Genomic DNA, 27,214 nt, shown 5'->3' with positions numbered 1-27,214 from the left:
CTGCTTGTGCGTGTCCACACTTTGCTCCTTGGGTTGTAGTGCGCATCCTCACCAGGAACACTTGTATCAATTGTACTGTAAGTGTGGGGCATTTTAAAATGGCTCCTGAAAGCCAGTAATAGTCAGCATAAGCAATGCAGAGTCTACAGTGACTCTGTGTTAACCTAACTATATCAATCTTGAGCCACACGTGGAGGTGGAGTTATTAAGTCGGCTTAGCAACGCAATTACATCGGTGGGAGAGAAATGTAAGTCTAGACACTTCCATAGCTAGGTCGATGTAAGCTGCCTTGTGTCAACATAACTCTGTAGTGTAGACCAGACCTTAAATGGAACCAACATTTCACCTTCAGTGTTTTGCAATGAAATATGCTTTGTGGAAAAATAATAATGCCTTATTTTATACTTCATACTTTTAAAAGAGAGTGCACTTTCTGGATCTGAACCCACCAAATGTGCTATGACCATCTACTAGTTGGCTGGTCCCTGTTTCACTATAGATTGAAGTAAATGCTGAATTTGTTTAAACATTATCAATATAGGAGATACAGTTCAGGAACAATGTCAGTTTTCATTCTTTTCCCATAGTTTTCACTTGATCAGCTTTCTCTGCATAATCAGCTTCTGTGTACGATTAATTCATTTACAGGAATGCAGCATTACTCTATTGTTTGCAATGGTTAAAACATATTGCAAAGTAACCCCCCATATAGAGCAGGCCTTCCAGAGACTGCTTGTGGAGATTACTTTGTGGTGAGACCACCCATATGGTAACATCATTATTTCTGTTTCTCATGGTGAATTTTTGGTAAAGGCTTACTACTTATTAACACTTAAAGCAGACTTGTCTGTGGACCACAACGTGTGAGAATTCACAAAGTTTAATAACTGGCATATACTGTTGATACATATATTTACCTTCAGATCTGTACTTCGCTTTTATGTGTGTGAAATACAGCTAGTATTGTACACTAAACGCTTGTCTGCACAACGGGTTTAGTTTGTTCTCAGCTGATGCGTACCAGTTGGTGCCCAATACATAACTTGCTCTAACAGCATGCATATGGGACAGTTGTGCCTTCTTTCAATTTGCATCATTTCGTACACATGGTGGAGGCTTTGTGCGTACTAAGCGTGTGGCATTTTGGGTGAGTATCTGATAGTCCTTTGCTTTGCTGTTGAGCTGTGTGCATTCTGGGATTTCTCTCGCTGCACACTGTGAAATGCATTGCAGAAACCAGTGGAATTCTGGGACTTGAGGTAAAATTCAGAATTCCATGATTTTGCTCCATCTACCCTGATTCGATTCTTCTCTATCAGGGAAGGCTAGCACCATTTTTGAACTGCTGTTGGCCAGCATGGAGGCAACAATGATCCACACCACAATTCTGGCAACTATGAGTATACGCAGAGGCTGTCTGGACTTTATTTGAGCTCAGAGTGCTGGGTGGCTTTGGCCTCCAATCAACAAGCAGCTGCTGTGGCTACCCAGCAGCAGTAGCAGAGGAACGAGCAGGACATCGAGCAACTGCTACTGAACTCTTCCTGGAGCAGCTTCACTTGGTGCTGTGCCATTTCTGGCTCAGGAAACCAGCACTGATTGGTGGGGCAGGATTGTTCTGAGGATCTGGGATGACCAGCGGTGGCAACAGAATTTCAGAAGAGTGAAGGCAATCTTTTCCGAGATCTGTGCTGAACTAGCTGCAGTGCCACCATACCAACATGTAAAGTCCCATAACCCACTGAGAAATGGGTTTCCATCACCATCTGGAAGCTGGCCACCCCAACTGTTACTGGTCCATAGCCAACCAATTTGATGTGGGGCGATCGACTATTGGAGGCATTGTCACGCAGGTGTGTGCTGGCATGCAGAAGGTACTGTTGCACCAGGTTATAAATCTTGGTAATGCTCAGATTATTGATGGCTATGCATGTAAGGGTTTCCTGAATTGTACTGGGGCAACTGATGGGGCCCACATGCCTGTCATTTGACCCCACAAAGCAGTGTGGGACAGATGTTGGAGGAGTGCTAAAGTAGCACATAGCAACATTGTGCAGACATGAGCGATAGTCTGCACTAACTCAATTTTCACTGAACTTAGTACACTTTGATGGAGGACTCCAGAATTTGCACCAAGTTAAGAGTTAGGGTTTGCCTCATGTGTACATAGGTATTTTCAATCTGCACTAACTTGAGTTAGACTGGACTAAACCCCTTGTGTAGAGAAGCCCTAAGCTACCAAAACACTGTTCATTAATACATGAGTCCTGCATGCTTTTATAACGTACAGGCATATATTTAGAATGTAAAAAATGCAGAGTTCATCAGAAGCTGAATTGTATGTTCAAACCAGAAAGAGATACTCTGAAACATGACCAATTGTTTATTCATGTTTTATAAAGTGGTTCTTGCTTTCACCAATTCATCTCCTTATGTATTCAGAATCTGATGCATCACTTTCATCCGAGACACTAGGTTTTTGCCATTCGTGTGAGATGTTATGACAAACTGGCTTCTTAACATCTACTGTGTTAGGAAAAAATTTTGATTCAAGTGCATCAGAAGCACTAGAATCTTGCAAGTCAACTGCATCCTTTTGGTGGGAGATTAATGTTGCAGAATCATCCCAGGTCTTGTCAGGGTCTCCCAGCAACACAGTATTTAAGTTTATGTTAAAGCAAGCACTGTTACTTAACTCAGAAGTTGAGGAACTGTTTACTTCAGATGAAGGATGAAAGAACACTCTACTTGTGCTTTCATTTTCTCTAATGACAGTTTGATGCTCTTCAGAATTTTCTGTGTCAGAATTCAGAAGTTCAGTTGCTTGACTGCTACTCTCTGCAGATGTACAGTCTATAGTCTGGTGCAGGAAGGTGTTTGATTTGGCATGGGAACTTGGAACTCTGCCCAAGATGACATGTCTGGTATATTCACCAGAATTTTCACTATCACTTTCGCTATCATCATCATAACAGTATTCCCACTCCTTTTTTTTCACCTCCTTATACATGACTTGTACAGAGCACACATTTTCAGGATCAGGTTCGTGCACTGAGCAATGTAATTTATTTGTGGTTTCCTAAAAAAACAAAACAAAACAAAACCACACACACAAAAATTACACACAGGTAAGAGTATAAGAAAGTAATCTTGTTATTTACTTTAACAACTGCCTCACCACTTTGCACTTATACTAGTACACAGGCGAAAGTGTTCAGAAGTCAATGGATCACCCCAATATAAATGTTTTGGCATTATCTTTCAAAGCTCTGAGAATCCAGAAGTCTTCCCCCTCCTGCACTCAAAAAAGAATGGCATCCTGCTCCAAAACAGAAACACAGAGAACTGGATAGACTCTGCAATTGCGTATTCGTTCCAAATAAGATCAGAAATGACCTTATGCTTTTCGCCAAAGAAAACCCCAGATGGAAGGCACTGTGTTTTCAAGATGTACTTTTTGTGGGATTTTCTCTGTTGAAGAGTGTCAAATATATTTTGTGGCAAGGTTTTGAAGAACAAGGAAAAGGGGAGGGAAAAGAAAAGTTTCCAGCTCTCTTTGCAGAGACAAATTTCCAGGACTGAAAGCTCATCTTTGAAAAGAAAATGGGTTCAGCGGGTAGTCCTGAAACTCTTCAGTACACTGCTTAACTAATGCTTTATATTTCCTTCTTGGAAGCTAAGGATCAACTTTTAAAGCCCTTTTAATATTTGCCACCTGTACAAAATCTTATATGTATGTATAATATCCTAGCTGTATGAATTCTGTAAAAGACATTTTCTCTCATAACAAACCCGAGAAAGATTGTTTTAGTCAAAATATGTGAGACAATGTACAATGTATTTCACCAATTAAATTTCCTTTTTTCTACTAGTCTCACCATTAATCCTCAATCATGGATTTTGTCTTCATCTGTACAGTGACTGGAGAGTTACTTTAAAGTCTATGCAGGGGATGTTGGCCCTGCCTACCTGGCCAACCACCAGAAGAGTTATTCTAAACCAGGGGTGGGCAAACTTTTTGGGCCGAGGGCCACATCTGGGTGGGAAAATAGTATGCAGGACCGGGGCAGGGGGTTGGGGTGCGGAAAGGAGTGTGGGGTGTGGGAAGGGGTGCAGTGTGCAGGAAGGGGCTCAGGGCAAGGGATTGGGGCAGAGGAGGGGTGCAGGGTGTATGAGGGGGCTCAGAGAAGGGGGTTGAGGTGCAGGAGGGGTGTGGAGTGCAGGAGGCGGCTCAGGGCAGGGGTGCAAGTGGGGTGCGAACTGCGAGAGGGGGCTCAGGGCACGGGGTTGGGGTGCAGGAGGGGTGCAGGGTGCGGCAGGAGGCTCAGGGCAGGGGTTTGGGGTGCACAGGGGTGCACAGGGGTGCAGGATGCAGTAGGGAGCTCAGGGCAGGGAGTTGGGGTGCAGGAGGGGTGCGAGGTGCAGGCAGGGGGCTTAGGGCAGGGAGTTGGGGGGCGGGGTACAGGAGGGGTTCGGGCTCCAGCCCCGCTTACCTCAAGCGGCTCTGGGGTGGCAGTGGCGCACACTGGGGCCAGGGCAGGCTCCCTGCACACCTGTCTTGGCCCTGGCCCTGTGCCACTCCAGGAAGTGCTGCGGCCCCTGGGGGAGGGAGGGCAGAGGGCTCTGGGTGCACTGCCCTTGCCGTGCCTCCAGGTACCTCCCCCGAAGCTCCCATTGGCCGCGGTTCCCAGTTCCCGGCCAATGGGAGCTGCAGGGGGCGGTACCTGGAGGCAAGGGCAACGCATGGAGCCCTCTGCCCCCCTGCCCGAGGGCTGCAGGGACGTGGTGCCGGCGGCGCCGTGCATCGGATGCAAAGCCCTGAGGGGCTGGATCTGGCCCGCAGGCCGTAGTTTTCCCACCCCTGTTCTAAACCTATAAGTACTTAAGTGTTTTCCAGCTTTGACACTTGGTAGTTAATGACAGATTTTGTCATACGTTTGTAGTTGGCTATGAGAAAACATAGCAATTCTAGAATACTCACATGCTAATTTCCTTTCTTCTAGTGAAATTTCCATTCCATTCTCTAGCATAAACTCTCCCCTAATCCTCACTGATATAAGAATACACTAATAAATGATGAAAGAGAGACTGAGGGGATAAGAGAGAAATCCTGAATCCTGTGGCATATCTATTTTGGAACCACTAGTTAGAGCACACTCCTGGGGATGATTGCAGATCCAGTTTATAACATCTGATATACGAGGAATCTGAAGGCCAGACTTCTTCTATGTATATCTATTTCAGCAAAGATGTTCTTTGCTTGGGAGCCTGCTGATGACATTGTAGAGCAAGTTCAGGTTTCCTCAGGAATGACGTACCCTGAAGACTTGTATGCTTCCTCAAAGCAACATCTTATCCACCTGGCCAAAGAAGCCCTTCATGACTTGTCTCCTTCACACCCTGGGTGTAATGACTAAGTAAAATACTGGGCTCTTATTCAGTGTGTGATAGATCAATTGTAAGAGCTCTTTTCCACATTTCATCCAGAGTTTTGTCTTTTCTTATGAAGGTGCTGAATTTTTAGCGCTTCTTGGTCTCCTGTCCTCTTGTGGACAATAAAAAATATGAAGAACAGCTCTGGGAATTTTTCTGCTGTTGGCCCTCCAGAATGACAAGGGAAGAGATCTCCTGCATAATTAGCATGTGTCTTTCCTGACTTCTGAACTTTGGGGACTGGGACATCATAGGTTGGTATGAAATTCTAGGGCATTTACTTCCCCTCTCTGTGTCTGTTTTTCCTCCACATCTTTGTGTACCTTGTCTATTTAGAGTGTAAGATCTTCAAGGTGTCCATAGATTTTAAATTGTGACTTCATGCCATAAAGGCTCTAGCCAACCCAGCAGAAAATAGAGCCACTTTCAGGGCAGCTGATGATTCAAACTCTTTTCTCAGGAAGCGCTCTGCCTCTGGTAACAGGGTTTCTCTCTCTCTCTCTCTCTCTCTCTCTCTCTCTCTCTCTCACACACACACACACACACACTCTCTCTCTCTCTCTCCACCTGAGACAATACCTACATTCTTTGGCAATGAAGCCACCTCAGCTTCAATTCTCAGAATCTTTGTGTTCCTGGATCTTATCAAGAGCTAAGGCTTGCCTGCTTAGCTGCTCGCCTTTGTCTGGCAATGCCCATTCAAATCTTACCATATCCTTGAAAGAAGTAAAAGTGCAAAGCATGTCTAATTTGACTTTGCAGGGCAGATAGTTGCCAGGGGACAGTTTGTTTCATCTTCTCAGAAACAGGTTTAGCTGGCTGTTTGTAAATGGCATTTTCTCATTTTTCTTCTCAAGGCTTCAAACTCTTCTTTCAAGAAAACAATGTACAGACTACAGTCTACTTTAGCACAGATAATTCACCGTTCTCTGTGTAAGAGGAACTTGAGGAATCAGACAGAGAAGCTCTGTGCTTTTTAGGCTGCCCCTTGGGCTCCCTGAATTTCTTGGGCTTCTTAGATTTTGTCGTCCCCCCCCCCCTTTCTGTGCTTTTTTAGCAGGGGCCTCCCAAGTCTCACACTCAAACTTCTCTTCTACCTTGCATCTAGAGGATTTCAGTCTGTCTGGGGAAAGCTTTTGATACCATCTCCCACAGTATTCTTGCCAGCAAGTTAAAGAAGTATGGGCTGGATGAATGGACTATAAGGTGGATAGAAAGCTGGCTAGATCATTGGGCTCAACGGGTAGTGATCAATGGCTCCATGTCTAGTTGGCAGCCGGTATCAAGTGGAGTGCCCCAAGGGTCAGTCCTGGGGCTGGTTTTGTTCAATATCTTCATTAATGATCTGGAGGATGGCGTGGATTGCACCCTCCGCAAGTTTGCAGATGACACTAAACTGGGAGGAGTGGTAGATATGCTGGAGGGTAGGGATAGGATACAGAGGGACTTAGACAAATTAGAGGATTGGGCCGAAATAAATCTGATGAGGTTCAACAAGGACAAGTGCAGAGTCCTGCACTTAGGACGGAAGAATCCTATGCACTGCTACAGACTAGGGACCGAGTGGCTAGGTAGCAGTTCTGCAGAAAAGGACCTAGGGGTTACAGTGGATGAGAAGCTGGATATGAGTCAACAGTGTGCTCTTGTTGCCAAGAAGGCTAACGGCATTTTGGGCTGTATAAGTAGGGGCATTGCCAGCAGATCGAGGAACGTGATCATTCCCCTTTATTCGACATTGGTGAGGCCTCATCTGGAGTACTGTGTCCAGTTTTGGGCCCCACACTACAAGAAGGATGTGGAAAAATTGGAGATAGTCCAGCGGAGGGCAACAAAAATGATCAGGGGGCTGGGGCACATGACTTACAAGGAGAGGCTGAGGGAACTTGGCTGGTTTAGTCTGCAGAAGAGAAGAATGAGGGGGGATTTGATAGCTGCTTTCAACTATCTGAAAGGGGGTTCCAAAGAGGATGGATCTAGACTGTTCTCAGTGGTAGCAGATAACAGAACAAGGAGTAATGGTCTCAAGTTGCAGTGGGGGAGGTTTAGGTTGGATATTAGGGAAAACTTTGTCACTAGGAGGGTGGTGAAGCACTGGAATGGGTTACCTAGGGAGGTGGTGGAATCTCCTTCCTTAGACGTTTTTAAGGTCAGGCTTGACAAATCCCTGGCTGGGATAATTTAGTTGTGGATTGGTCCTGCTTTGAGCAGGGGGTTGGACTAGATGATCTTCTGAGGTCCCTTCCAACCCTGATATTCTATGATTCTATGAAAGAACCTCAGGGGAGAGCATGTTGGAGCATGATCTGTGGAGGAAGGGAAAACCCCAGCCAAGAGAGGTCACAGTACCCATTTCAGAAGTGGGCAAGGGATGTTAGCATTCTGATTCACAAGGAAGTAGAGCCTTAAAGTGACCCAAAGCACTGCTCATTGCGCCTTTCCTAGGAGAAGGAAATCAGAAATAATGGGCAAATATTTGTTGCTTAACTTTTATCTAATGAACAATATATCTTGCTACTTGCTGTATAAACATTATGAGCCCTTCCCTCTCCCCCACCAGGTAAATTAAATATGAAAAAGACATACCAAAACTTTTGGCCACGGTTTACTTTTTAAGCAAATGAAACCTGCTTTATACAGTCCTAGTAGGAAGATGCCTATTATCAATGAAACAAGTCCACCATTTAGGATTGGAATTATACCATAACCTGCAAATGGAAAAAAAAAAACATACTGAGTAAAACCCAATAGATGCAGGAGAGATTTCCAATTTATCTTATTTCATATTACACACTTATTTAAGATTGAAATGACAACTCTGCATCACTGAAAACAATTAAAGGGCTATTTGTACAGCCAGCAGGATTAGCCAAAGATATCAGGTACCTCATATGTCATTTATAGGTCCAACCAAATGTCTATCAAAAGATGCTTTCTCTCTTACTGGGATATTTACCAGTTTCCCTTTTCTGAAAATACTATTAAAAACTAAAAAACAACCATACTGACAACCTGACCCCCTCCCTCACCAAACTTTAAAATATGTGATACCTGCTTGAATGTTGGACCTGGTGATTATACATTTCAAGGCCGAAGGGATGGAATGAAGGTTTAAGGATGCAGCCACAGCAACAGACACACAATAATTTGTATTTGAACGCAAGCTTCCAACAACATAGGTAAAGCTTTCTTCAGAGGTTTCATTCTTAATAGGAATCTGCCATGAAAACAATATCTTATTGAAACCTGTTTGTCTAAACAGAGTTGTTAAACACTGATTAAAAAAAAACGTGCATATAATAGCTATTTTAATATCCCATTGTGAAGCTGTACAGTAGCAAGTACAACTGAGTTGTATAGTTGGGGGTGAGGGTAGAGTGGGGAGGAAGCATAGCACTTTTTCAGTTTTTGAGAGAAGGAAAACAGTTACTAGAGCTCAAGGACTGACCCTACACTTCTGTCCACTGGATTCAATTTATTAAAAGGGTATCATTACAGATAACTCAATCTTACAAGTTCTACATTAGCAAGAAGATGGTGCACCATAAAACGGCACTTTTGCTGTTCAGTAGAAAAGCTAGCAGTCTTGTATCTACATTCCTTTTCTCTTTCTTCAAATGTATCTGTCTTCACAGTGGATTATTAAAGACTTTTAGAAGAGTCCCCTTCAATGGTTTTGATTATTATTGTTCATTACATCTGATCTCAGAAGCTTAGCTGAATTGGGTTGGGTCAGTTCTTAGATAGGGGGCCTAGATGCTGCAGAAAACAGTGAATTGAATCACTCATATTTTGGTGATTAGACACCACTGTGACAGGCACTGTGGAAATACTTCTTGCACTTCTCTCTAAGTCAGTAATGAACCCAGCCCACATTTTCATCTGGAGAGAATTCTTATTCAATGTCTGTCCCAATCTGTTGTCATGTAATACTGAACAAATGTGTGACCGAATGCACCCCTGTAGTCACACCCTACACACCATAGTAATAATCTTTGTATGAAATATGCCTTGTAAGATATCATTTGAAAACTAATAACTGGCTTGTCAATCACATCAAGGTGAAATGTGAACAACAACATTATATGTAAAGTTATAAAGATAAGTAGAAATTAGATCTGAAATGTGTTTACCAGAAAAGTCTGGGTAAACCAGTTTCTCAAAGACAAAGGACAAGCTAATGCCTCTAGTCAGGAGGCATCAAAGTTCATGGGCAATCACCTACCAAGTGGCCATTCTTTGGCAAGGAAGGGGGAGCATGAACAAACAAATCTGCATCTTAGCAAACAACAGACTCCTTGTCTCTGTCCTCACAGTGAGAATGAACATTATCGAGGGGTAACCTTCAGGAAAATGCATTTCAGAAGGCGACTGAACTATAAAAGTGAGGGGCAAAAACACTCCAAGTTCTCTCTCCCTATCCCTCTCTCTCTTTCACCTAAGACGACAAAAGAAACAACCTTTGGACTCTTGGAGAAGATCCTGGTCTGAGAATTTGGTCAGCAATGTTACTGGAAACATGTGGCAAGAGACTTCACCTTGAACCAAATCAAGATTGTTAAGTTTTAGTACTAGGAAGCATTTTATCTTCATTTCTCTTGTATCATTTGTGAATTTAATGCCTTGTACTCACTTAAACCCCATTTCCTTGTAGTTAAATAAACTTGTTTTATTCTTTAATCAAAAGTAATCCATTGTTGTGAACCATGTGTGTAGCTCCATTTAGGGTAGCAGACTGTTGTATATTTATCCCCTTAGAGGGGCAATGGACCTAATAGAGCTGGACTGTCCAGGAGAGGGCCAGATAGTACAGAACACAGGTTTTGGGGGAAAATCCAGGACTAGGAGTGTGTTGGAGTCACCCTGCAAGTGGTCACCAAGGCTGGTGGAAGCGAGTGTGAGACTGATGTGTCACTGGCAGGCTACAGCTAGACACAGATACTCAGGGTGTTACCCGCATGCTGCAAAGCTGTTTCTGAGCAGCCCAAGTGGAAGATACAGCAGCAAAGCATTGTGTGGCACCCAGGATTGCAGGGCAAGGGTGACACTGCCCCACATTGGTCTTGATTACACCCTAGAATGTCATAAACCTTCAAGATTCATTTTAGAGGCAACTTCATTTTTGAGGCGGGAGAAGTGATCTCCTTATACAGTTCACTCTGGGATCCTTCAGGATGAAAGTGACAATGTAAATATGTTCTTTACTTTTCAAGTGAGTTGAAGGAACGGCACACTACAATTTAAAATTGGGATAGGGGAGCTCCTAGAGGGAAAAAAAGGCACTTTTGATATTCACTAGCACTGAGTTTACTTTTCTTATCAATACTATGTGATACCATAAGACCTGACATACCAGAACAAACCAATGGTCTACCTAATCAGCTATTTTGTCTCTAGCAGTAGCCAATATCAGATGCTTCAAAGGAATGAAGAGAATCCCCTACACTGCACTTACTGGTGAATACTTTATCACTGGAGGGTGGAATGAAGGGCAGAAGGATTTCCTCCTGTACCCAAATCATCAGTTCATGCCTCAAGAAGGCTCATATTTATCCTAAGTAGTGTAAACCACTGACAATAGTCTTATTCATATAAAGAGCTAGGATAAGATACGACAGAGCTCATCTTCAGCAAGCTTCCTTACTGCTCAAGCCAATTTATATTTTATGCTTTGTACGTTTTTCTTTAAATCTTAAAAAACTACAAGTTACTTACCTTTTCCTTTCTATCAAATGATTCCACTGTTATCGTATAAGCAAGTTTTTGATATATAGCAATTAAAGAACTTTCTTTTAAATATGTGGCTGGAAGTTTTACTGTCACATTTATGCAGGCTGGACAAGCCGTAAGATTAACTGCTGGTGGACCCAAGCATGCTGTTTAAAGAAAAAGAAAACAAACCCCCAAAATATAACTACATTTATACATTTAACATCAGTTAGACAAGCTGTAAAAATCAAGTAAATTCCCATGTGTCAGATGATTGACTAATTAGTTGCCCAACAGGGCTTGAAATGATCAAAGATTAGGGGAAAATTGTTCCTCCAATTTTTTTAGCAGAGGGAATAAAAACAGAGTAAAACCTAAAACAATCCAAAAACTACCATGGGAGAAAAGGGGATTGGGGAGGAGGGTGGGAAGAGAGGGGAGTTGAGCCAAAACAGCAGCATCCCTTGTTTCTCCAGCCCCACAGAAGCCCTTCTGTGTGAATTCTGTGCAACTGAGGCTATGTTTGTTTGGCTTGGAAGCGAGTACAGGCTGATGGGGAAGGGGTGAACATTGTTTTCAGTGGCAGGATCTTCTAGTTAAACACTTGAAATACCCATATGAATTAATCCCTGCGGGTGGCCCCTCCACACACAAATACCCCTTGGAAGGTAGACAAAGGGACTAACTGTTGGCTGGGAACCACTGGCCGCAGAGCTCCAAAGGGAGATGCACTCTTGCAGGTGACTGTGAGGCAGGACCTGAGGAATACCATCCTGAGCCTGGCTTCTGCATGAATACTTTTGCCCTCAAAACAATGCCTGGAGATCCTGTTTCTCAGAACGCCCAGGGGTTTGGAGAGCCATGAGCTCTGACAATTCCCTGACTTTAAAAACTATGCAGACATTTTCTCCACTGCACAACATAGCAGAATCTCCAAAACCTGAAGGTCAAAAGTTTTGCACTTCACTGATCCTTCTGCAAGTGCTGTGTTTTGATCTAATTAGTTATTGTCTACACAGAGCTTTGAAAAATCTAAAACATGCTATGTAAGTGCTAACTACTTGTCTGGTTCATTATTGTAATCATATAGGTAAAACAAACAAACATTTTAAAGAGGTGGCGTTCTGACCTTGCTCCAAACAGGAGCATGCACACACTTAATACCGTCCAAATCTTACTCCCCACCCCTTCCCTGTGGTTTGCCTGTTGTTTAATTTATACAAAACAACAATAAACCTCAACCTAAGCTTTCACCTGAACGTGATTGTTCCCATGGTTTTTGACTGCAAGAGTCATCTGTCTCTGCCTCAAATCTTTCTGCCAAGGAGAGAGAGGCTCCAACCCTTCCTATTTTATGGGTAGGAGTAAATCAGATGCTTTAGGGTAATGGATCAGAACAGCCCTGCATTTCTACTCAGGGTCATCTCGGTTTAAATATGCACCAGGAAAAGAAAAGAAAAGAAATAGATAAGTTGCCCTTGTTAAAACATTTACCATTTGAGCTTGGCTCTTCAGTAAACTGATAATACTTTTCTGCAACTTTACAAAACAGCGAACATAGAGATGGCATGGGAAAGATGCTAGCACACCCTCATCCATGAAAACGTATCCATAAATGCGAAACAGCTGGAGAACACTGTTACAGAGTAATATTTTTATTTTTCTGATACATATGTATGAAAAATAGGTGTTTGGAACAATGAAGTCTGAATACAAGGTACAATTTACCATTTCCAATTTTTTAGAACAATCTCATTGTAAGGCACTATGTTGATGAGTCAGCTGAGGAAAAGTGTTACATTATTTTCAAGTTTAGGGTTCTCTGCTTCATCAGATAAATGGGCATTGATGTTTGGACAGAAGAGGACAGGAACAAGGGTGTGTGTGGGGAAAGCTATACAAGTCAACTCAAGTTGCAATAAGGGCTACACTATTCCCTGAAGGCCTGCAAATTTGAGATGGAAAATAGCTTAACCATTATATTTAAAACTAATGGAGAAACTTCCATTCATGAAAATGTTATCCTGGCTCGACAGCATTACAATTAAAGTATTTCAGAGTCTTTGATTTGAGTTGATACTATTTCTGTAACCTTGTACCTAACATGAGGTACAGTAGTCTCTGTGTTCAGTTTAACCACTTGCTCCCCAATATAAATGGTCCTTATTTCAGGAGAGGAAAAAAAGAAATTAGTGTGGCGATATTGTTAATAGGACTCCAGGGAGAAGCAGCCTCTAGTAGTATTAGGCAATCATTGCTAATGAGCATCTGGTGTTTATGTGAGACATACCAAAGGGGGTAGGGGGAAATCAAGGTGACAGCTAGAATGGAAACAGATATTCCTCCACCCCTCACCTTTTGTTTTTGCCTGCTCAACACTTAACCAATTAATTATCTTCAAAAAAGTAGATTATGCAATTTATAAAGGTAGTAATTTTTTTAAATTTCTACTTTCAAATGCCCTAAATGATGCTACCACCTTTATAAAAGTCTGTAATAAAAACACATAAAAGAAATTGATTCTTATATCTGCACAGTGGAAGGAAATCTATTCCAACATTTGCTTTTTCCTTCAAAACCGTTGCTTGTTTCTATTCATAAGAACTATTCAAGCCATGTATTATGTATAGATAGCTTTCCATTTATTATAAAACATTATATGTACACTAGATGATAGGTTAGCTCAAAACATAAAATAGTATATCACCAACTAAATTACTTTGGAGTTACTTATAGTACCATTAGTAAAACACTGGTTATGTATAGCTGAGAATAAAAACAAGACAATGAACAAATGCAGATAAAATAGAATAGTAAGCGAAAACTTACTGGAGCTATATGGAGAGAATTCAAAAATAGATGAATTTAATTCTCCATGTTTTGTGATTCTCTGAACCATTGCTATGTAGGTAGAAGTATATTCTTCATACTCCTTTGTCAAGTTACAGAATAGGTGTGTGGTATTTGAACATTCTTTAGCCATTTTCCATTCCTTTTCTGATCCACTTTAAGTAGAAAGAAAAAAAAAATCAGTGTTGTTCAAAGGATCTTCTGATTTGTGACTGTACCTCTGGAGAGTAACATGAAAACTCAGAGATGCACTGGATGAAGCGATCACTGCTCTCACCTTAAACAGTGTCAAAAATAATCAAAACGACAAAGACTAGTAAAATCCGTATGGTTTATTTACAGTGTACCTACATGGGGAGTGGAAGAAAGGTACATGTTTGACAAAGAAACCTGAAAAAACAAAATCTCAGACCACAACAAACCAGAATGATTAAGGGATAAAAACAAAAATGATATACAAGAAGTGTCAGTCATAAGCTTTGCACAGGATCTCCCACTCACCTCGGCAACATAAAATAAACTTCCTGAAGAGGGACCCCACTTGCTCCTCTTCTCAAAAGGCTACCCCAATCTGCTTAATCTGTTTTAGGATCATATTGGCTCCATTCCTGGTCCATATAGGTTATGTACACACTAATTTCTTCTCAATATAACCCTACCCAAAATCAAAACACAACCACGACAAAATCTGGAAACTAACAATGTTTGCAGCCCCTCACATTTTTCACTCTGCTTGTAGGTCATACTCCGCTTCTCCTGAACCCTTCATCTTCTCTATTTAAAATGTTAACTCATTGGGGCAAGGACTCTCTTATTATGTGTTTTCACACTGCATTGCACAATAGGGCTCCAATCGGAGATGGGTCCGTACATGCTACTGTATTACAAATAATAAATAGAATGCGGGAGAATCCTTTTTACTTAAATGTGACCTGCAAAGGATTATTTAAAAAAAATAGTTTAACCCAGAAAGTTGTTTGCATGTCTCAAGACAGCCTGAGACAGAACAGCATTTGACATATAACATTGAGCACCCAGATGGGATCCCATTTCAGGTTCCTCTTCCAATGTCTCGAGTTCTGTAATGATGACACAGATCATATTTCTGTTATGACAAAAATAGTAGGAAGCCACACTGCATTATGGAACATCAAAGGTAAGCAGCATTTAAAACATGACATGGTATGTTCTTGAAAAGTTTAATTTATTTTATATTCTTAAGGTTATAAAATTGTTCTTTTAAAAAATGTGGATGTCTTTTTTTTTTTTTTAATACCATTTAGGTAACCTCTTATTGGCAGTGTCTGTTGGCTTGCCAAATTTCCTGGTACCTGTTATGGCACAGAATGAGGCATTCTGGAGTGGGGTGGGAGAACAGGAACTGAACAGTGTTACACTGGGAAAAGGGAGAGTTTGGAGTGAAATCCAAAAAGGAAAACAAAAAAATAGTTTAACTGTATTTATTTTTATTTATAGTTATCTAACCTTTGTTCGGTGTTGTTATATGCCCAGTGTCCCAGATTATGTGGGGCACTCAGCACATATGTTATCACCAGTTTGAAAAATATTTGATTTAAAGCTCAGTGTGCTCTGCACACATGCACTATCAAATATAGTATGGCTCAGCCCCAGTCAGCCAATCCATCACACTTCCAAAGGGCTCGTGGCCCAATCTCTCAGTTAAGGTACAGTACTTTGCACTGATGAAAGAATAAGAACAGAATGTAACAGAAATTATCAACAAAAGCGGAAGTTATCATTCCTTTGATAAATACAGGTTTCTTCCATGTACAAATTTGCTCTAGGAATTAATGTGTACTTGTTTAAAATTGTTCACATAGCTACTCATATCTTAAAACCTAATTCTTTCCCTTGTATCCGATGAATGGCAAATTTCAGAAAATCTATTTGGAAAACAAAATAGTCAATACAATATTTTGACTACTAAGTAAGAAAAAGTACAAATTCATGTACAGTATGAAAGGAAACAAACCTGAGACCTATGTATTTCACATTATAGTATGTTGGCATAGTTGTATTACTTCCTGGTTCCCATAATAAAATGTGCTGGAAATTCTGAGAGTCCATTGTTAACTTCTGAGGTGGATTTATCACAGATGCTTCTAGATTAAAAGAAAAAGTTGCTAAGATTAAGAAGCATTCGAAAAGGACAGCAAATGCAATACCATTATACATGGTAATTCTACTCACCAATTAGTTAAATATCAGCCCCCAAAAAGATAAGAAAACTACAAGATTGAAGATGAAGTCATTTTAAATTGCACATTCATTGCATTGGAGGCACAAGTGCATGGGACTGTCCTGCAGGATATTATCCATATAGCTTTCTTACATGGAAATGCACAATGAAGTCAAAAGGATGCCGGATGGAAGTATACACATCTTTTGAGCTATTTCAAGGATTGTGCTTAAAATACAATAAAAATTCTTACCTGGCAAGCTGAACAAAGTAGTGGTCAAAATGCTGAGGTACACTGGAAATGAAAACATGTGTATATATATTTATTCATTAGAGAAATGGTACATGTGTGTTCTACAGTATTTGTCAATGATAAATTAGAGTTCTTATTCATTTACTATTAGTGATACTAATCTTGTTCTCTATCTCTATCATCATTTTCCTTTCAGATTATACCATTTTTTTCTTGATGAAACTGCACTTGAATTATTTCCTTTCTGTATCAAATGCTTTTCCATTACTATCCTTAAGGAGGTGATCAGCGATAGCTCAGGTGTTTCTAAATTGCATATCATTGTGATATTTAAGCACTATATAATAATTAAAGACAGCCCCAGTAAATGGAAATGTTCTCACAGCCTCCCTTGTCCCCAGTATGTATGTATGTGTGGGTGCTTTTTTCTTACTCTTCCCCCCATCTTGCCATCTTCTTTCTCTCCTCCAATCTTCCAGAATGTGGGATGGCATTTTCCTGGATCATTCAGATCCATGTACACTGTCACTCAGGCTCACTTTGATCTCCCCTGGTAAGGTATTACTTAGCCAGGTTCCTGCTGCTGAAAATACTCTGCTCCACAGACCCAACAATCTTAGCTTGGGTCACCCTAGTTGAAAAGTTCTTTTAGAGCACTGTCATGGAGGGTTGTGAATGGATAATTGGTTTTTGAGGTAGCTCAGACCCCAACCTATTAAGTACCTGGCAAGTCAGTGCCCAGGCCTTAAAAATTCTATCTGGAAAGGGATATGGAGCCAGTAGTACTTGAGGAATATTGGTGTGATATGTTCACATGTGCCTTGGTGGCTACATGTCAGGAGTGTGGACTTCTGAAATATTGTAGCTTGTTAGCAGTTGCAACATGTAATTCACTGCTTTCATTTACCTTAATCCCTATCTCCTTCTTTCCAAACTAAAATCTCAACTGTCTCTCTGGCATCTCCTTGTGGATGTTTAGCTGTTAGTAGAGCCCTGCGTGGATAAAAATTTATTTCTGCGGATGCGGATACTCACAGATATAAATCAGTATCCGCGGAACCGCAGGGCTGTCCCGGGAACCGCAGTGGCGAAAGGAGCAGAACGTGGGGCCGCCGCTCCCAGGAGCCAGTGGCCCAGGCCGGCAGCTCCTCCAGCGTGGCTGTACCACCCGCTGCTCCGTTCCCAGCCCTGCCCCCATCCCTTCCATGCAGCTGTCTGCATTTCCTGTCTGGGGGCGTGCGTGCCGCTTGAACACAAGAGCGAGACCAGGGACAGCTGCTGGTGAGCCTGGTGCCCACCCCAGTGGGCAGGGCTGGAGGGTGGTACAGCTGCACTGGGGCGCTGGCTCCTGGGAGCGGTGGCCTCACGTTCTGCTCCTTTCGCCGCTGCGGGTTCTGGGGAGAGCCGTGTGGTTCTGCAGATACAGGTTTATATCCGCGGATCTAAATTTGTATGCGTGCAGGGCTCTAGCTGTTAGCTGAAGCTCAACATGGCTGAAACTGAGCTCTGAATCTTTCCACAAAAGCCATCCACGCTCCCTCCTTCCTCGATCACTGTGGACACCACCAGCATCTTGCCTGTCAGCCAGGCCTATTACCTGGGCATCATCTTCAATTCGGACCTCTCTCTAGGTACCCATGTCCCAGCTATGTCTAAATTTTGCAGATCCTTTCTGCAAAACATCTCTAAAATATGCCCTTTCCTTTCATCCACACAGCTAAAACCCTCATCTAGAGTCTCATCATTTAGTGTCTCAACTGCTGCAACATCCTTTACTCTGGCCTCGACAAAACGCAGTCTTGCCCCACTCATATCCACTCAGAATGCTGCTGCAAATATCATTCCCTTAGCCCATTGCTTTGACCACATTACCCCTCTCTGGCTCCCTCTTCTTTATCGCATCAAATGTACGTTGCTTGTATTCACTTTCAAAGACCTTCATGGTCTATCCCCACCCTCCTTACCATCTCTCATTTATATTCAGATGTCAACCCCCACCTTCAACTGGCCAATAATGCCAGCCTCCACTGCCCACTTGTTAAATTTTCAAACAAGCACCTTTGTACCTTCTCCCATCCTGACCCTCACACTTGGGAAGAGCTCCCCATAAACACCCACAAAGTTACCTCATCGTCCTCCTTCAAATCTTTCCTTAAAACTCTCATTTACCGTGATGCCTCCAAAAAATCAACAAGTAGGCCACTGTTGCACTGATACCACTACCTATCATGCTGACCAACATTGGCTCTTTTTTTTTTTTTTTTTAATACTCCTGCTTGTTGGTATCTACCTGTTATACTTCCTATCTTATACTTCATTTGTAAGATCTTTGGGGCTTGGACAACCTTTTTATTTTGTTTGTACAGCACCTAGAACAATGGGGTTCTGGTCCAGGGCTAAGGCTCCTAGATGCTACAATAAATAATAATATAACCATTTTAAGCTTTTAACAAAAGTCACAGCATGGAAGATTTTGAAAGGATGAAAGGAGTCTTAGGACAAAACTTAAAATACATGACCACTGAATGGAGGACTGTAAATTAAGGCAAACCCACCTTAAATCAAAGTGGGTTCAAGATTCTAGTGGGACATCAGCCCAGGTTAAGAAGGAGGTTAATAAGCTTGGGCACATTGGAAGGAATTATCCAGCATTGATATAAGTTAGTAACATTTTTGTATTAATTGTCTGAATATTCTATTAGGGAAAGTAATTCTTGTTTTAATTTAAAAGTGTCAGTCTATGAGAGGAGGGATATACAACTTAGCAGTGAAATAAACTACATGATCACAATGAAGACAAATGAGATACAAAATAAAGTGAAATGTCCCCAGAGGTCTAAAAATATTTTCTGAAATAGCAAATTACTTGCTACAATTGAAAAGACAAACTTTTAACTCAATCATGCATGCTTATAATGCTACATGTAATACAGTATAACATTTGATTGTACATGGAGAAAGACTTCCAGTCTAATTATTTCCTGGAAATACCCCCTAATTGCTCTTATTATAGTATAAATGAAGTGTCCTAATTACTGAAATTAAACAATAAGATACCAGTGTAGAATCCTTGAAACTGCAGACAAATGTATTTATAGACATTTCTGTGATGTTCTTCACTATCGTAACTAAATGCCTCGCACATAATAAATTTATTCTCCCAGTATCCTTGGGAACTGACGCACACAGAGATTAAGCAATTTGCTCAAAATCACACAGTAAATCGGTGGTGGTGCCCAACAGAAACCTTTTCTCTTGAGTTCCAGTCTGTGACTTAACCACAAGACATCCTTCCTGTCACACTCTTGCCTCCTCACTATGACTGCACAACAAAAATCCACAATAGAACGGTGGTTAAAGAGAGTAGAAAGTCAAGAGAACTAGAACAATTTATTTCCTGCATTAGATTATCAACTATTTTATAAAGTTTGGTCAAGTGGGATGAATAGTAAAACACTGCTTTAAAAATAAATAATTGCTATCACTTTTATAATATGTAGAGTAACATATAAGTTAAGATTTTAAGCTTTTGGGGGCAGGAACTCTCTCTTCCCATAGATGTAGCAGCTAGTATATTTTGGGTGCTTCCACTACACAAATAAAATAATATTACTACTGCCTTGTTAGGATACTGATACAGCTTCCAACGAAATAAATAGAAAGTTTTCAAGTGACTTCAGTGGGAGTTGGATGAGGCCCTACCACTTCTGTAAGAAGATAAACACTATTGTTGATAAAAGTTATCTTTAATTTAAAAAATAGTAACTAAAACTACAGCTATAAAACGTATCAATTTTGTAGAAGGTTTAGTCTCTGTCCTCAACAGTTAATATTTTTTTAAAGTGTAACTTCTTTGGCAAGCACAATGGTTGAAATTCCTATTCTGGAGAATTCACATTGCCCTCAACAACCGAGTTTCCTTACATCAACAGAAACTTGGCAAGCCTTAACATGAAATCATATTTGTCAGCAATATAATAAGATTCCAGGAATGTAAATCTATGTGTCACTATGAAACCTAAAACGTCTGCTGAGCCAATGTGAAGCGATGCAAGCAGCCACAAGAATGGTAGAGGATTCTTTTTGTTCAGAATATCACCAGGCTAAACCATCACTGGGTTTTGCCGTCTTTTACCATCCAATTATTAAGTTTTCAGCTAGTCTGACTTTACAAATTATACAGTGTGGTGTACAGATACTGTAAATTAAACTTGTGCGGTATACCTGTATTCTACAGCTAATTTGCATTCAGCAATTTCATTAGTTGTATGAGGGAGACTGCACCACTGGTGGATTAGTTGGCCCAACCGCCATACCTGTGCACCAACCGCCATCCACACAAGTCAATACAAATCTCCCAGCACAGTTCCCTAGACGCCAACCAACACAATTACCCTGTGACGGGGTACACCAGACCCTCTGAGGCCCCCTGCTAGAGACCTCGAGGCCCTGCCATACCCCACCCCAAAAAAGGGCAGTGGAGAGGGTCCTCCAAGCTGTCTAGAGTGGCTGTGTGGGACACAGCCAATCAGGGCCCAGCAGCCTAGTATAAGAAGAGCTGCAGGGCCATAGGGAGTTCAGTTCCTTGCAGGAGCTGAAGGAGTATGGATGGTGTGTGGCTGGTTGACAGAGGTACAGGACCTCGGATGAGGTAGTGCTGCCAGAAGCCAGGGAGAGCGAGAAGGAGCCTTGAGCTGGTTGTGGGGACTCCATCAGGACAAGGCCCTGAGGTAAGGGTGAAGATGGCACAGGGCCACGGGGAAGTGGCCCGGGAATTAGAGCAGCAGCATGACTTAGATAAAGGGACACAGCGACAGCTGCTATCTACAGTGTCCCTGGGCTGGGACCCGGAGTAGTAAGTGGGCCTGGGTCCGCCCGCCCATTAGCCACTGGGAGAAGTGGCCTGGACAGTGAGGCACCCCAGAGGGGGAACTGAACTATAGTGGCCCAGATGGAGAGCTGTAGCCAAGAAGCCCCAAGAGGGTGAAGACATTGTTTCCAGAGGAGGGACAATCGGAGAGAGAGAGGAGTGAGTGTGCAGGCACGCACATGGCCAAGGGGGCGCTCAGAAGAGATAAGTGCACCCCGTTACATACCCATATAACAAGGATGCACAATAATGCCAAACACACCGACCCCCCTCACAACAGCATGTGCCCCTCATTCACCACACACACAAATCAACACAAATATCCCAGCACAACACCCTCCAGACACAATGCCACAAGTAGAACACACAATGACATCAAATATCACTCTGAAGCTTAGAACATCTGTTGAGTTAGTGTGAAGTGATCAAAACAGCTATAATCATGGATGAGAGCTCTTTCTGTTTAGGTCATCACAAGGTTTAGTCATTACTGTTGCTGACCAACAACAGCCATTTTGGACCTTTTTTAAAAAACAAAACAAAACACCCCCACAGCTTTACAAATTACACCTGTGCAACAGTGCCAGCTTTCAGCTACTACTTTCCTTTATAGAGTGCTCTTTCTTCAGTATGATTGAGGTCCTGCATAGATACAAAGTTGTACCACTTCAACTATACTGGTACAGTTGAAGTAGTACAACCTGCTAATGTGGATGCAGTTACACTGGTATAAAAGTGCTTATTCACGTACTGGAAGAGGAATAAGCTATTGTGGTAGAAGACACTTTTATACCAGTATAACTGCATTCATACAGGGGATTGTACCAGCAAAGCTATTTCAATATTATTTTTTAAAATCACACCCTTAACCAAAATAGTGATATTGGTAAACAATGTGTGTGTGTGTGTAGTTCTGGCCTCAGATAGCAAAAGAAACAACAAACTGGAAGACGCTATATCCTGATTTAGATTAGAGGAGGAGGAATGAGAATGCAAAGGGATATGATCTGCAAGTTAAACGGGGAATCTTCAGGACGAATAAATTCACCGCTTATTCTGTTGCTTTTTCGACAGAGTTAAATGAATCTGCCAAAGCAGTTTCCTGTTAAAATGGCAGATGAGCCAGATTTTTTAGTTGTATAATGTTAGGGTATTAACCCTGCTGGACTCTGATAAATTCCAATGATTTTAAATCATACAGCAATAGTGTACAAAAGTTTAGGACAGGAAATGAAAAATCCTCTATCCATCTGAAAGTACAGGGGAATTTAGGGATGCAGAATGCAACAAGTTCTTCCAGAGCACCCCTCTTCTTATAAAAAATGCCATTGAATCTTTACTGACCACTAGCATGATCAGCACTGCTATTTCTTTGTACTGTATACACAATTAAGTAACTTACCAAGTTGACAAAAACTCAGTGGTCCAATCAGTACTGCCATCATGATTTAGAAGCACATCTTATTGATTGTGAAGTACTCATTTTACTTCTGGATCTGCAATTATACCAAGCAAAATCAACTTCAGCATAATTACTGGATGATTGATATAAAAGCACAACAGGGCTTCTGTAGTAAGAGGTGATATCACACCTTTAATGTCGTGTGAGAACTGGGATGAAACAGTATCTTTAACATGAGATAAGCAGGGTTTGTAGTGTTTCAAATAAACATAGGCAAACATTTGTTTAAAGAAGAAGTATTTTCATTAAGGGTTTATATGAAAATGGTGTGACAGACTGACAATATTCTGAATGAACTTTATCAAATTAAGTTGAACATCTTTGGGGTTCATTGTATTAAAAACACAATTCTGTCTGTGTTATTGTGGACCTGTATGTTTGTACCTTCTCTTGGAGACTGACTAATCTCTGGAAGCTTTTACAAACTTCAAAGGACTTTTTGGAACAATACCTGTGAACTGGATATCTTAGGAAGTACCTGGGGAATGCAAATGACCCACTTCCAATTCTCCATTTTCAAACTACACCGTGGGGAGAAAAACCCAGTGTCTACTAATTCCAAAAGTTGCCATTAATGAGATTCTGGAAGTAGTCACTCCACAGGGATTGAAACCATGCTTATTGCATCACAATTACTCTGGGCTGGTCAAGTGTAAAGGATGGACATCACCAGGATGCCAAAGTAGTTGCAGTGTGGCAAACTGAAATTGGGCAACTGCCTACAAAGTGACCAAAAGAAATGCTTCAAGGACACATTGAAGCGTAATTTGAAACAATGCAACATTAATGCTTAGAGACATCAGAAACAGATAGATCACTCTGGCAAGCAGCAGTCAATGATGGGGATACCCAATTTGAGATTAACTGCTGTAGGGATTTTGAGGCACAGAGGCTGAGCTGTAAACAGCAGCAGACTCAGGAGACACAGATTGTAATCCCTTCCTCGGTATCGCACTACGTATGCAATTCATGCAGAAAGGACTGCCACTCTTTCCTTGGCCTTTTTAGCCACAATTGTACCCAGAAGACATAAAATAGCTGCTGGAGTCATCTTCGGCTATGAAGGACAACAACAACAGAAGTTAACTCTGGTAAGCTAATTAGCATGTGTGTGGGTTCTTTTATTGTTTTAAATGTTTTCTCGGTAATGTTTTTTACTGAGAATAAAGTAGGCTGTAGCAATTACCCTGTTAACGGTATCTGAAGAGAAAGCAAGCAGGTTCTGTTTGGGCAGCCGGCCTCTGCCGAGGATAACACAATGTAGGCAGGAAATGATGCAGCCTGGAAATACCCCAGTTAGACGGGAGAGGAACACATTTCCATCCAAGTGGGGGAACTGCTGGGGAACTGGGACCCTAGAGTGGGTGCCCTTGCTGGAACACTGAGGGGAAATACAGGTGCAGATGCCCTGAACTGTGACAGATGGCAGTTGGGAGCACTATGCCACTAGATCCAACATAAAAAAGGTGAACATTAAAAATGGTTTGACTGTATGTGAAATGCTATTAAAATCTGTGGTTATAACAATGAATGTTTCTGGAAAGATGTGGAACATGAGGGGAAATTCAAGATGCACAAAATTATAAACTCTATTATATTGCTCTTGGCCATAGATGTAATTATTCTACCATCTTAATACTGGTAAAATAATACTTGCAGGATGTAGCCTTAAGTTCCAAACAGTGCACTAAGTTCCATTTTTGCAACCTAATTGCTTTCAATGAACAGCTATAAATGAGGGCATAATTTGTGCTGAAGAATCATTATTTCTGGTGAGAATGCTTGAGCCAGAAACAACCATTTTACTTTCATGTCTCGGGGAAGTTTACAAGTTAGACAGTTAGAAAAAACAACTTTCTACTTTTTAGAAATCCTAGAAATGTAGGGCTGGAAGGAACCTGGAGAGGCTATCAAATCCATCCCCCCGTGCTGAGGCAGGATTAAGTATACCTAGGCCATTCCTTACAGGTACTCAAATATTTATCTATCCTGTTCTTATAAACCTCCAAGAATGGGGATTATACAGCTCCCCCATGTATCCTGTTCCAGGAAATAACCATCCTTACTGTTAGAAAGTTTTTCCTAATATCTAACCTAAATCTCCCTTACTGCAAATAAAGGCAATTACTTCTTGTCCTACCTTTGTTGGACAAACAGAACAATTGATCAATCAAACTGTACAATTTATAACCATCTTTCCCATATTTAAAGAAATATTTCCCCCCGTCCTCAGCCTTCTTTGGATTAAGCATGTCCAATACGTTCAACCTTTCCTCATAGGTCATGTTTTCTAAACCTCTTATTTGTGTTGCTCTCCTCTGACTTTTTCTAATTTGTTCATGACTTTCTTAAAGTATGTGCACCCAGAACTGGGCACAGTACTCTAGCTGAGGCGTCACCTGTGCCAAGTAGCACAGGACAATTACTTCCCGTGTCTTACAAATGACATTCCTGTTAATACATCCTAGAATGATATATGCCCTTTTTGCCACAGCATCACACTGCTGACTCATGCAATGTGTGCTCCATTATAACCCTTTTCTGCCATACTGCTGTCTAGCCAGTTATTTCCTATTTTACATTTGATTTCTTTCTTCCTAAGTATAGTACTATGCACTTGTCTTTACTAATTTCAGACCAATTCATCAAGATAATTATTAATTCTAATCTTGTCCTCCAAAGTGCTTGCAACCCCTCCCAGGTTGGTGTAATCTGCAAATGTTATAATCCACTCCATTATCCAAGTCATTAAGGAAAATATTTAACAGCAATGAGCAAACTTCATACAGATGCCACTGAAAGACAATAAATGGAACCTCACAATGCTATTTTTACAGTCACTTTAAAGAGCAGAAGTACACTTTAGTAGCATGTCATTTAAGGATCCAATCCTTCAAAGGTATCTATCTATCTATTCAAAATGGGCTTCCCAAGGCAGCCTCTTTGCAGTAGGGTTACCATTCGTCCGGATTCCCCCGGACATGTCCGGCTTTTTGAGCTAAAAATAGCGTCCGGGGGGAATTTGTAAATGTCCAGACTTCTCCCCCCCCATGCAGCGCGTGCGCGGCTAACAGGGCAGCCGGCCGGATGGTGCCACTTACATGGGGCTCCGACAGCCAGAGAGAGCCCCTCCTCCTCTCCCCTGCAGCAGAGATCACTCCCTCCCTACATTCGCAGATCGCCTCCGGCAGTCTGGAGCTCCTCCCCCGCTCCCCAGCGTGCCGGGACGAACGGCTCAGGCCCTTCCTGAGCAAGCTCACAGAGACATTAGGCGAAGGCCAACAACAAGGGAGCCAGGGGGTCGGAGAAGGGGCAGGGAGGTTCTGGAGGGGGCAGTCAAGAGACGGGGGGGGGGGGTCGGGAGTTCGGGGGGGCTTTCTGGGGGTGGGGGTGTGGATAAGGTTTTGGGCAGTCAGGGTACAGGTAGGGGGTAGGGTGCTGGGGGGCATTTGGGGGGGTCTTAGGAGGGGGCAGTTAGGGGACAAGGAACAGGGAGGCTTAGGTAGGGGGTGGGGTTCTGGAGGGCAGTTAGGAGCAGGGGTCCCAGGAGGGGGCAGTCAGGGGACAAAGAGTGGGGGGAGGGGTGTTTGGGAGTTCTGGGGGGGGGGCTGTCAGGGGGCAGGGAGCAGAGGGGTTTAGATGGGTCGGGAGTTCTGGGGGGGGGGCTGTCAGGGGGTGGGGAGTGGTTGGATGGGGCGTGGGAGTCCCAGGGGTCTGTCTGGGGGTGGGGGTGTGGATAAGGGTTGGGGCAGTCAGGGTACAGGTAGGGGGTAGAGTCCTAGGGAGCCAGTTAGGATGGGGGCAGGGGTCCCAGGAGGGGGCAGTCAGGGGACAAGAGGCAGGGAGGCTTAGGTAGGGGGTTCTGAGGGGGGGAGTGGGAGGGGCAGGGGCGGGGCTAGGGCAGGATGGGGCGGGGCTAGGGCTGGGCTCCTCCCGTCCTCTTTTTTGCTTGCTGAAATATGGTAACCCTACTTTGCAGGATCTTGCCCCAAGGCCCTGATCCTGCAAACATTTATGCACATGTTTATCTGTACTTACGAGTAGTCCACTGAAGTCGGTGAAAATACTCGTGTGCAAAGTCAAGCATAAATGTAAACATTTTTAGAACCAGTGCCTAAACCAGCAATGGAATATTTGTTTTGAAAAGTGATGGAAAACTCTTCAACAGAAAGCTTAAGGCTAAGACATGATCAGCTACTGAATGAAACCATTTTTCAAGTTTGCACAACATCTGCATTACTGTAAATGTCATAATAATTTCCAAAACATGGATATATTTCTTTTAATCCTAATCCTTACAATAAATCACAAGATACAAGCAAAGCACTGAATATTTAGTACTATGCAAAGTAGATGTATTAGTTACCTTTAGGATTCTGCTCTAAATATTATGCTGAATAACCAAAGTAACAGGCATGTCCATACAGTCAGGCATATGA

The 27,214-nt window shown here is 42.2% G+C and overlaps 1 protein-coding gene across 1 annotated transcript in view; it reads right to left on the bottom strand.

The window, feature by feature from the left end:
- Positions 1 to 2,371: 2,371 nt before the first annotated feature.
- IFNAR2 (interferon alpha and beta receptor subunit 2) overlaps positions 2,372 to 27,214 on the bottom strand; it is a 33,878-nt gene continuing 9,035 nt past the window's right edge. Inside the window, exons 2-9 of the mRNA XM_065416200.1 lie at positions 22,716 to 22,809; positions 16,444 to 16,485; positions 15,984 to 16,113; positions 13,970 to 14,145; positions 11,147 to 11,307; positions 8,483 to 8,648; positions 8,018 to 8,139; positions 2,372 to 3,080 (exon numbers count right to left, since the gene is read on the bottom strand). Coding sequence (XP_065272272.1) covers positions 2,424 to 3,080; positions 8,018 to 8,139; positions 8,483 to 8,648; positions 11,147 to 11,307; positions 13,970 to 14,145; positions 15,984 to 16,113; positions 16,444 to 16,485; positions 22,716 to 22,758 — 1,497 coding nt within the window. The 5' untranslated portion in view covers positions 22,759 to 22,809 and the 3' untranslated portion in view covers positions 2,372 to 2,423. The remainder of the gene's footprint in view (positions 3,081 to 8,017; positions 8,140 to 8,482; positions 8,649 to 11,146; positions 11,308 to 13,969; positions 14,146 to 15,983; positions 16,114 to 16,443; positions 16,486 to 22,715; positions 22,810 to 27,214) is intronic.

This window comes from Emys orbicularis, chromosome 1 (assembly GCF_028017835.1).
Source record: "Emys orbicularis isolate rEmyOrb1 chromosome 1, rEmyOrb1.hap1, whole genome shotgun sequence".
In the NCBI taxonomy this organism is placed as follows: domain Eukaryota; kingdom Metazoa; phylum Chordata; order Testudines; family Emydidae; genus Emys; species Emys orbicularis.
This window is presented reverse-complemented; position numbering and strand designations above follow the sequence as displayed.